General features: G+C 39.8%; 1 protein-coding gene across 1 annotated transcript in view; it reads left to right on the top strand.

The window, feature by feature from the left end:
• The first annotated feature begins 471 nt into the window (after positions 1 to 471).
• LOC129242893 (ecdysone-induced protein 78C) overlaps positions 472 to 12,432 on the top strand; it is a 109,711-nt gene continuing 97,750 nt past the window's right edge. Inside the window, exon 1 of the mRNA XM_054879796.1 lies at positions 472 to 851. Coding sequence (XP_054735771.1) covers positions 725 to 851 — 127 coding nt within the window. The 5' untranslated portion in view covers positions 472 to 724. The remainder of the gene's footprint in view (positions 852 to 12,432) is intronic.

Here is a 12,432-nt window from a genome sequence, read left to right as displayed (position 1 = left end):
GTGAAACAGAACGCCATACAGCCAGCGCATCGAATATTCAGATACTCGCGCACAGTGCAAGCGCCGCACAACCAGCTTCAACGCCACACTGCCAGGCAACGAGAGAAAAGTGCAAACATTTAAATGAATACAAAAAATCAACAAGTAAAATATTCAGTGCAAATACCTACAACAGTAACGCAAGCTCCTGGCTGTTGATTTACAAAAATAAAAATAAAAATAAAAATAAAAATTTTTTGAATTCGCAAAAAATTGCATTCGTCCAACTTATTCGTCAGCAGCAATTGTTACATCAACAACAGTCAACAGCCAACAGCAACATCAACAGCGACAACAACAACAACACCGCCAGTGGTCCACGAGTTTATTCAACGACTTCCAATACAAATCACCATTTTGTGTTCTTTTAACTTAATTTTTGTTTTACCACAAACACTGCATCTTTTTTGAGCATTACCCACTTATTTATACATCAATACATGCAACACATACAACCGTATGCCACATAGTGCAATATACGCTGCTCCACCCGTCTACTTCCCCTATATAAATTGGGAAATTTCGTGACTTCTAAGTATTGACTGCGTTTGTGTGTTTTTGAGTTTGTGTTAGTGGAGTATTTTTAAGCCATCCTTTGTTGTTGTTATTCGCATAGTGTCTTATTTTATATACCGTTAAAGTGGATACCCAAAGCAGTTTGTATTATGTGGATTATCCTTCGTCCATGTTGCTCTCGACGAAGACCAGCAACGCCGCCTCAGCTGCAGCATCCACAGTCGCCGCTGTTGCCGCCATGCAGTGCGACATACCGAACAGTATGCTCTGCGATAGTATAACTCTCGGTGATAAAAGTAAGCTCAAATCAAATGTATATATATAAAGTAATATTATGTTGTATGTTTTCCTTTTTATTTTATTTTTATAAGCAACTATTTTTTTAAGTTCATATACTTTAATATACTAACTTAGTTGTGTAATTCTCTGCACTTTTTAGTTTGTTGTTAAATTTAACTTATTTTATATCAATTTATTTAACAGTTAGTTAATAAAAAGTAAAACAGAGTTATACCTTAAAGTGTCATACCGCAGCGAGAATTCGTTTCGTTTAAAATAACTCTATGAGGGTGGTGAAAGAGTTGCTGAATACATCTCTTCGCTTACAGCATTTCTTTTCCATCAACTTTTACTACTTCTTTTGTCCGCATTTATCGAAAATTTGTCCCGGGCTAACAACATGAATCTGGTCTGTGGTGCAATTCACTAACTTTAAACGATTCGACATTTGTTATGATGTCTACAATATTTGTCGTTTGCACTAACACTGTGTTAACTAACACTCAACAGCTGCCTTCTTTTATTTATGCAAACTTACAGAGAGCGGCATCTCTGTTAATTTAAATATCATTTGAGAGAATAACTCAAAGAAAAGCAGGGGAAATCTCCCCTTTGCGCACACACGGCTAACGGACAACTGGCCCATGGAAATTTCCATTGCTCAATTCCGGGTCATTGATGACATTCCATTGCGAAAACTCGTAATACAGCTAGAACCTAGTAGTATAAAAGCAGAATTTAGAATAAACTTAAAGCTTACAAGATTTACTTGTTTTTCAATCGAAATCGCTATTATTCTGGAACCTCTAAGTTGACTGTCAAACTGAGAAATGAGATCCTCAGCTAAGTCGAAATAGTTTTTGGAACTCTCCTGCAGCCAAATGGAAAGGATTGGCCAAATTCCGAAGCAAACATCGATCCACTATTTGATGGTTCATTACCTCATCTTCACGCGTTAAGTCATAAGCCAAATACTCGAAAGAGTATTTGTAATTAATAATGTAATTTCACCGTTTAAATTAAAATCACTAATTCTTATTTTATCTTTTAATTTAACCACCCAAAATTGTTGTCGTTTAGCTTGCGATAACTGATTTGCTAAGTAAAACAGCTGATTTTGTCTTATCAATTTTTGTAATAGAACGGAAATTAAAAAAGATTTTATCTCAGAGATAACTTTTTTGCAGAAAATTTTAGTGACATTTTAAAACTACGGATTGTTCCAGTGGACATTGATGGTGATTATATTAGATTTAGGGGCTGTTGGACAAGTCCAAGTACTCAGTCAAGAAAACCATTGCACTACACCTGGATAGATTACAGTGGAAGGAATAGAGAAACCGGATAGATACAGTATGGTGGAAAGACGGGCGAATTGGTCGGAGATCACTCTTCCGCGTATCATTTGGATTCATTGATGAATCTTGAGATATACGGAAGAGGAAGAGTATGAACTTTATCCATGCTCAGAACATCGCAGCACAATAGCCTAAGTCTGTTTCTAGGGAACACCGGACAACTATAGAGCAAATGCTCTACAGTGTCCTCATTCTCACGGCAGAAGAGGCATATTGGGCCGTCAATGATTCCCATGGTAGCCCTGCGCCGACCGCAGGCGGTATGGCCTGTACCTGCACCGACCAGTACAAGCTCGTATAGATGATGCACCATCTAATAGATGTCCATCCTCAACGAGTAACTTGCTTCTTCCAGGTTTACCACAAGTGTGGGTAGCCCGTGCAGAAAAGCTCTGATTCGCACTCACTCCGTAGCTGAATGGGCCTATTTATACTCTTCAAGGAAGCCACTGTTGAAGAGGAAACGGTTTATCAACATTTCACGTCTAGATCCGTAGTGTTCTGTTTTAACTTTGTCCTTTGAGAGCGAGTGATATTATTGAGTCAATTAGCCACAGTCAGCTCGCACAGGTTGTGATTCTACACCACGCACTAACGGTCTTGGCTTAGTAGAGGCTATGGTTGGAAGGAACCGATTGTAATGCGCTTATCTAAGCCCCATCTAAGACTCTGCAAAGCGTTTCAGCAACAGATGCAGCAATAGAGTAGGCGGACAGTTTCTGACGAACCGACAACAAGACGTTTGAGTGAAACACTCAATACAGTATCGAAGAGAAGACAAGACCAGTAGTGAGTAGAGATAACACTACTGCAAGTTTTCCGATGTCTTATTTTGTTTTGGAACCACCTATAAACACAGTGAGAGTAATTGGGACTATCGAAGGTGTATGGCCTACAGGGTTTGATTCAAAAGTAATGAACCTTATTTTTTTAAACAGTTTTATTAAACCTTTTGGCTTATACAACTAATATTCTTCAAAAAAGGACCCTTGAGCGTCAATTCCACTGCAGGAAACATTTCTTAAACTCATCCGCCGGAATCGCGTTCAATTCGGCTGTCACAGTTTTTTGGATCGCCTCGATGGAGTCGAAAATCGCTCCCCTTCAGCTTTCTTTTCAGGCGCGGCAACAAAAAGAAGTCCGGAGGGGACAGGTTTGGGCTGTAGGGAGGGTGGGGAAGCACCGGAACCCCCATCTTGGCCAATGCAGAGGTGCAGAGGAAGGCGGTGTGCGCCGGTGCATTGTCGTGATGAAGGGTTCAATTGTTGACGAGATCGGCCCGAACCGGGGCGATGCGGTTTTTCAGCCGAAGGAGCACTTCTTTGTAAAATGCCGCGTTTACAGTGCTTCCTGGAGGTACAAACTCCTTGCGGACGATGCCTCGAGAATAGAAAAAGATAATCAGTATGGTTTTGATCTTGGATTTCGACATGCGCGCCTTGAACGACTTATGCCACCGTTTTACCTGGGTACTGGATAGAGATTGGTCCCCGTAAGCCTCCTTGAGTAGCCCAATGGTTTCGGTACTCGTTTTGTTGAGCTTTACGCAAAATTTGATCGAGTAACGTTGCTCCAACAATCGCTGCATTTTCGCCACTGCAAAATCCTAACACACTTTCAAAACATCTTTCACGCGCGGAGCGATGTTGACTGCACCGCTGTTGCCAGCGAACTGGGACCGGTTTCTAGTGGAAGGGGAAGGTACAACGATCATTTACCTCCACCAGCCGATTCGGTTGATCGCTTGGCAGACGCTCCGCGCGGGAAGGCTCATTACTTTTCAATCAAACCCTGTATGCCTGCAAGAGAGAAGCCTGGACGCAGGTACCTGTTGTGTCTTCGGACATAAACGCGGCGCTACCCAGAGCTATATGGTACTTTTGTGGTCCCAGGGTAGAATTAGCCCAGCTGGAGGATTGTTATAGTATTAGTGGGAGCGTGCGCCATATACCATTGGTGAGATGTTTCTGACATTTTGATTTCAACCTCCTTCCAAAACAAAAAACGCCCTGCATTGAATCTCACAAGCAGTCATAGTCAATCCTAAGGACAACTCATGACATGTATTTTTTTTAAATCAAAGAAAAACACAATTTTTTTGATGTTGACGATAATAATCATTTTATTTGGTTCAAGTAGATTTGTTGACATCACTTTTTGAATATGATATCTCTCAAATGGCTGCCTTGAGCCTATATGGCGTATTGTGCCCGTTTTGCAGTATTTTCCATAGTTTTAGCTAACATTTCGGCTGGAAAAGCGGCTATTTCTTTGATTTTAAATATCCCCACAAGAAGAAGTCAGGTGGCGTTAAATCGGCCGAACGTGGTGGCCAGTCAAAATCGAGATTTTTCAACATCAAACGACGAGGAAACAATTTCTTCAAAAAATCGATTGTGGTGCGAGCTGTGTGTGGTGAAGCGCAGAACTGCCTCATACGCTTTCGACGAATAATTGGCATCACAAAAGTGGTTATCATATCGCGATAAAGCTCCTGATTGACGGTAACAGTTTGACTATTTTCATTTTCGAAGAAAAACGGCCAATAATCGTTTTCGCACTAACGCCGCACCAAACAGTGACTTTGTCGTCGTAAAGAGGTACCTCTTGAATTTTGTGAGGATTTTCAGTGGCGTAAATACGGCAATTTTGCGTGTTTACCGTCCCATTCAATAAGAAATGAGCCTCATCGGACATGATGATTTTGTTCATCTTCTTCTTCTTTTGACTTCTTTTGTTGAATGTAAATTTCAACAATTTGGGAGTGCTCGCGTGGCATGTACTGTTCCATGTTAAAAATCTGCTTGGACTGACGCTTCCAACGCAGTATGTCATTAAGCGATCTGACGTCTCTGTCAAAAGATACAGGGTTGCCAAATGGGTCCGAGAATATGGGCAACCCTGTAAATTAACCCCCTATGGAGCTACTGAGCTGTATAACCCCAGAAAACAGAATAAATTCATGTTTGATTTCATTTTGTACTTTTATGCATATCGCCTGTTCATTGCAACATCCCCACACATACATACATATATAATAATTTTCAAAGCAAAATTTTTTATTTTTGTTTACTGATTTTCCTAAAGCCTTGGATACCTAAATTATACGAATGCAAATAAGTCAATGGCCGCGTAAAAGTACATTTGTGCCCTCCTAACAATTTACATTGTAAATTTTACATACTTCTATACACACATACACACCACGACTAGATTAAAATTTAAATATGTACCTGCTTAGAAAAATGCTGCACTTTGTTTATGTTCAGTTCAGTACCATTTACCTGACACACTTGCCACACCTGATATCCACAGAATTGTGCAATTGCCCCGCATCAGGCAAAATAAACACAACTACATAATTAACGATGCTGCAATTCAAATAACTTCGAAAGCTACGGTACATGAGCTCATTTTTAACACATGCACGAGTTTAAAAAAAAACATAAAAAATATCTGCTCTGGGGGGCGCTAGAGCGCTTGAAGTTATTAAACGCCCCTCAGCGATTTCCAAACTTAACATAAGCACCGAAATACGAGTACAGGCATACATACATACATGTGGCCAAGCAGAGAGTTAGGGGAGTTTTCTAGTGGTTGGCGTTGCTGTGCATTGGCTACACAAAAGTGGCAGCAACACTTAATTATGGTATGGCATTACACCGATTTGCGCTGTGAAAACTGTGCCAAGCTAAAATAACACAAAACAAAAACAAACAACGTGCATATGTATAACCTCATTTTTTAGTGTACAAGTATGTGGCTTTTCTATGCATGTACCTATGTGTGAGCATACACATAAGGGTGCGCCTTGCATCGTGATTACATTTCGGTGAACGAAGAAATTGCGCTTACATGTGAATAAATATATGCCAACACATCTCCAAGCAGAACAGTTGCTTTTCCTTCTATGGTGAAGCCAGGGCTGATTGCCTTCTCCAAACCTTCCTACTCTCTTACCTTGAATGTTTTCGATGGAGATTGTAATGAATTCTTCACTTACTTGAGTGAGCTTGGATTTAGTTCCCTTTCAATCACAAATTCCACGTCATTTTCCGGTATCGAGTCACCATTTTTACGGGGTTTCAAAACTCATTCGTGTCCGTACTTCACTTCTCGACGAAATTCGATTGTGGGAGGCGAATTGATTCGTCGCCGTACTTCACTTCTCGACGAAATTCGATTGTTGGAGGCGATGATTTAGGTCATGATGTGGTTGGTGGTGCTGTTATATTGGGTTTTCCGGAAAGAAATTGCAGATTTCTTAAAAGAAAGTAAATACATTTTTATTAAAACTTAGAATGAACGTTAATCAATTATCTATTTTCCATTTTGTTCGATAAGCTTTTGCCGTATTTCCGGCAAATTCATTATTCTGCACTCATAGAACTTCTGGCCTTTATTTGCTAAAAACTGAGCCGAGTGCGATTTTATTGCCTCGTCATTGCCGAAAGTCCTACCATTTAAGGAGTTCTACAAAGGCCGAAACAAATGGTAGTCTGACGGTGCAAGGTCAGGGCTATATGGTGGATGCATCAAAAGTTCCGATGATGAAATATGACACCTTTACGATTGATCAATTCTGATCCCTTCTCGTTGATGGCTGTATTCAATTTGTCCACTTGTTGGCAGTAGACATCCGATTTAATCGTTTGGTTCCTCTGAAGCAGCTCAAAATATATCACACCCTTCCAGTCCCACCAAACTGACAGCATAATCTTCTTTTGGTGAATATCAGCCTTTGAAGTGGTTTGTGGCGCTTCATCATGCTTGGACCATGATCGTTTTCGATTGACGTTATTGTAAACAATCCATTTTTCCTCACCAGTGATAATCTGCTTCAAAAACGGATCGATTTCATTGCGTTCAAGATGCAAATCACAAGCGTTGATTCGGTTTGTTAAATGAATTTCTTTGAATTCATGTGGCACCCAAATATTAAGCTTTTTTATCAGTCCAAGACTCTTTATATGCTCATGAACGTTTGATTTTGGTATATTTAATTTCTCTCCAGTCTCACGCAAAGTTACATGGCGATCCAATTCGATTAAAACGTTGATAACGTCTTCATCGACATCACTTGTGCGACCTGAACATGGCTCATCTTTAAGTGAAAAACCTCCAGAACGGAATGTGATAAACCTAAAGCCTATGGATGGATACTTCTCTTGAGATAATTTAGTCATGGTTTGCAATGGTTTTATTTTCTTATCGCATGGCTTCCTAGCCATTGTGGCTTGAGAGTAACTGCGGAGCCGATGTACTAGCGAGACTCTACTTCAAGTTGCCCGATGAGTACATAGACAATGACATGACAAATACATATCTTTGAGGAAATTGTAAGAGCAGCGAATGAAAGATGATGCAGTGAAGCCACCTGCAGAATCGCTTGACAACTGTGGCCGACCTCAATGCTATACGCACAGAATCTCTGCTAAGTAAAAATATGTTAAGCATAGTCTCAGCCACTCATTTCCGAAATAACGGGGGCTGTGTCTAATCGACAGAGACGCCCAGCGGAATGGGGCACAAGTTTAAGACTTCTGTAGAAACTGTCTAGAAAAGACGATCTCGCTGCTGTGTCATTGTCCTATCCAGACGTAAACTTACTTCTGTTAGGTATTTGGCCGAGCTAGTCCTCCTATTTATGGCGTGCGTCGTGATGTTGTTCCACAAATGGAGTGGCCTATAATTTTAAGCCGATTCCGAATGGCAAATAGTTTTTTTTTTTCAAGAGCTTTTTCATGGCAGAAATACACACGGAGATTTACCATTGCCTGCCGAGAGCCGACCGCTATTAGAAAAAAACGTTTGCTACCTGTTTGCTACTTGTCGGTTTCATGCACGGAGATTAGAATCTACGCACTTCGGAATTGTAGTCACGCACCGTAGCCGAATGGACCGCGGCCCATTGGAGTTTCACTGACGGATTTACCGTTTTAGGTAGGTAGGTATATTAATATTTTAATGAATTGGGAGATCTAAGTATTAGGAAAGCAGGAATCTTCTCAAATTTTTTAAAAGTAACCTATGGCGTGATTCACCAGCTTTCTGGAAGCACTTAGCACTTAGATATTCAATATTGGCATTAAAGCCTAAATTTTATGATTCCCTGTAATGAAGAGATCTCCATTTATGAAAACATTAGTTTATACACAAATCCACTAAATCACAACCTAATCTCATAACTAAAGATTAATGCACCATATAAACTATCGGTAGATTTTCAGGTCATTTATTGAATGTACGATGCAAACGAGGAATGGTCCTTTCACAAGTTAGATGATTCACTAGTTAGATAAGGGTGTAGACTGAGATCTTTCTGTAGGAAGGTATAATGCGTATGCACTACATAGAAATTTCTATTCATTTCATTTATTTAGTCCATGGTTACAAAACCTTGCAGACTAGAGGTACAAAATATCTCAGATATATTATTTGAAGGTAGGACTTAAACATGATCTGATTCCAGCTTTGATAAAAATAGAGATCTGGCGAGGGTGCGATCCAGATCGAGACTATTAAAAATTCCATTAATTTCTCTAAAAGACGTAGCAACAGATGCATAATTCAAATAATTTGATTTAAGCGGTTATATACAGTTAGAAGGCCAAAAAAAGCGAATTTTCCCGAATTTTTTCTGAGTAAACAGTTAAATTTATTGATCTAAAAATTTGTACACACTTATGTTATCTGTTAACTTTATTTTAAGACTTAGTATTAGTAAAAATATTTATTTAGAAAGGAGCTACAGCTGATCTCCGGGATATCCACTATATCTCTGAACTGGATCCTCTGAAATTAAAAAACCAAACAAATTTCGTTAGGTTAGGTTAGGTTAGCCTGGTTGGCAACAAATCACGCATAGACCTTTTGGTCCCTAGCGATACCAGATGGAGACGGACCCTTTTGAACACCGAAAGTAGACATCATGTAGGATTAGCATACCTATGATAGTTCTGCAGTCCTTTCGCGAGAGCGTAATTACGAATTGAGTCAGTTTTTTGTCGTTAGTTCTACACATGACTTTTGCTGTTTTGCATGCGATCAGATTAGTCCACCTAGCTTCCACTCGCCTTTTCATGTGGTCGTCCATTTCGTTGTATATTGTGTTTAGTGGTTTCGGTATGTCGTTCTCTTGTTCAAATGGTAGTCTAACAGCACTTTTTGCTATCTCATCTACTATTTCGTTCCCCATAATGCCTTTGTGACCAGCTACCTAGTAGTAGTAGTAGCCTTTCTATGGCCTCCCTGCTTCGTCGAACATTTTTGGACTTAATACAATATGAGCTTATTGCTTTTATTGCCGCTTGACTGTCCACGTATATATTAATTGTTGAGTTCTTTCTTGTTCTAGTGTAGGCTAGCTACTCGGCTTTCCCCATAGCAAAAACTACCGCTTGGAAAATACTGTGATCTGGCAGCTTGATAGGCTGCCTTATCTCTAGTCTTAAGCAGTAAATACCCGCTCCCACTCCGTCTAAAGTTTTAGAGCCGAAAAGTTGTGAAAAGCTCTATGGCCAGCCTTCATGCCTTTGTGCCATCCATCCCTCCTCTTCAATTGTAGTGCGAAACCTTCTCTCCCAACTAAAGTACGGAGTCATGTAGAGCTGTGACCGAAGGTTCTGCAGGTAAATACTCCAGCAGCCACCAACCCCCTCGCGAATTTCGCTGCCAAGTTTTCCGCCATAAGGACAAATTTCGTTAAAGTAATGTTAAATCTAGTAATTAATCGAAGGAATAAGCAAAATAAATTTTTTTTACAAAATGGCGGTTTCTTAAACCAAAAAAAATGGATTTTTGAACAAAATTTCGGCCTCAAATTGTTTATAAAAAAAATATTTATCGGTGAGAAAAAATCTGCGATTAATTAGAAAATTATTTATTAAAGAAGCTTGTGTTAAAATTTCAGACTAATCGGCTTAGCCGTTTTCGAGTAATGTTGGTCACTGACTTTGAAAACACCATTTTGAGAAAAACACGCTGCCGGCCTTGTACTTTCCAGCACTCTGAAACGCCTTTTCGAATTTGCGTGTAACTTCGAAAATATTCTTCGGAACCATATTAAATTTTCTGTAAATATATGTACATTAAGAAAAAAAATCGATTTTTTGAAAATTCTAACTTCATATAACCTTTTAAATTTTTCGCATGCACACGAAAAGTGTAAACGCAAAACCCTTTAAAGTAACTTTCCAAGCTATGTTAAATAGGAAAACCGAAAAGTAAAATCCCTTTTATGCGACACAACGAGATGTTGGTATATCAAGTAAAAATGACGAGCTAAAGGTTATGAAAAAACTAAAAACATATTAAAAACATACATATATTTGTGTTCCACCCTAATGTACGAACTTGTATACGTGTATGCTAGTGCATTTGCGCATATACATATATGTATGTGTGTGTGTATGTGTTTATGCAATAACGACAACAAATTAGCAGTCATAAACATACATTTCAGAAACCTAAACAAGTGAGCAGCATGAAAATGGAACATAAGCAACTACAACACATTTGTGTACATAACTACACAATCACTTTGACTTGGCGCTAGTAAGCGTGCGACAAAAGCGCCGAAACGACCAAATATCACTAAACTAAAGATGATCTCAGACAATGCAATGTAAAGCTGTGAATGTTCCGAAAGTAGTTTCATTCTAGATTTTCGGCAAACAATTGCGAAAAGTCGAGAGAGTAAATAAATTTGGTTAATTACTTTCAACTTCATTAGAATGATTTTTATTAAAATTCCATATGAAACTCCTAATTTGTGGCAGGCAAAACGATATGCGATAGGTGTACGATTGTAATTTTTCAGTGCATACTTTCAAGTGGAGTGCATTGGAAAACAAAGGAACTACAGTTCGTGGTAAGGAGCACAGCGAATTCTCCTTCATATCCCATACAACAGACTTTTGTAACTCAACAGAGCTACACTTAAATGCATCCTTTGCTACAACTTTCCTAACGAGAGAAGATTGGGACAATGAGGTAATGGAGAACAGAAGTGCAGTCAGTAACCATATTGATGGTTCCAAGCGCAAAGAGCACGTAGATGGAGGCTTTCACTGTGAGGAGATGAGTGCCAGCATTTCCTTCCGGATACCGTATCATTATAGCATAATTCAAGCTGAAATTCTGTCTATCAGGGAAGCCCTGTTGGGCTTAAAGAAAAGTGTACTCACTACAAAAGAAATAAATATATAGTCAGATAGCCAATCAGCCCTGAAAGCACTACACTCTCCTAATATTATTTCGATGACAGTAAAGAATGTAACGATGTTTTGACAGAACTAACACTTTACAATAAATCTTTACAATAAATCTGCTTCGGATACCGGGCCACAGAGACAAAGAAGGTAACTGCAAAGCAAATGAACTAGGGAGACTGCGTACCAAATTACCGCTCCAACCAAATAAAGCGAACATATTTTTACCTCTAGCAACTTGTAAGCTACTAATAGATAGGCAGACCATCAAATCTGCCAACGTGCTATAGGCTCAGTCCCTCACCTGTGTAACAAGTAGGATGACGTGGCCAGCATGGAATATGGGTCGCACAAATCGACTGTTGAAAGTTAACAGGAAGGATGTGAAGAATCGTTTTGCAGTTCTGACAGGGCATTGTGTTATAGGCAGGCATACCAACAGACTGGGAGCGTCCTATAACGACTACTCCACCGAATACGCTGTAACGACATTGAAGAAAAAGAAACTGTAGAACATATTCTACTTTCTTCAACTCTTCAACTACGCCTACGAGAACCAGGACAAAACGAGCCGACAACTACTGGACCAGACAGTGTTTAGACAGAGAATAAACAACATTCATCGGAAGACCCTTACCACTTTCTTAAGCTCCCGACGCCCAAATGCCGTAATCGGAGTCCAACCACCACCCACAATAGATGAAGAGCTCCAGCTATCGCGAGGGACCCGGGTAACCTTGGCACAACTACGTTCTGGATACTGTAGCAGGTTAAACTCTTACTTATTCAGAATTGGCACCCCGCACGAGACTAACCACCTTTTCATATGCCCCATCAAAGTCACTTATCTAACACCCCTCTCCTTCTGGACCCAACCTGTCGAAACAGGAAGTTTCCTGGGCCTACCGTTAGATGAGCTAGGCGAAGACGACCGGTGATTAACATTAAACCTGCAGGGTTTAGTATTGCTGCTACAACAACAGCAACATTTTCTATGCGGATGCATGGGTCTGAGTAGAATAAGATTC

Source organism: Anastrepha obliqua, chromosome 3 (genome assembly GCF_027943255.1).
Source record: "Anastrepha obliqua isolate idAnaObli1 chromosome 3, idAnaObli1_1.0, whole genome shotgun sequence".
NCBI lineage: Eukaryota > Metazoa > Arthropoda > Insecta > Diptera > Tephritidae > Anastrepha > Anastrepha obliqua.
The sequence above is the reverse complement of the archived record's forward strand: the minus strand, read 5'-3'. Positions and strand labels throughout refer to the sequence as shown.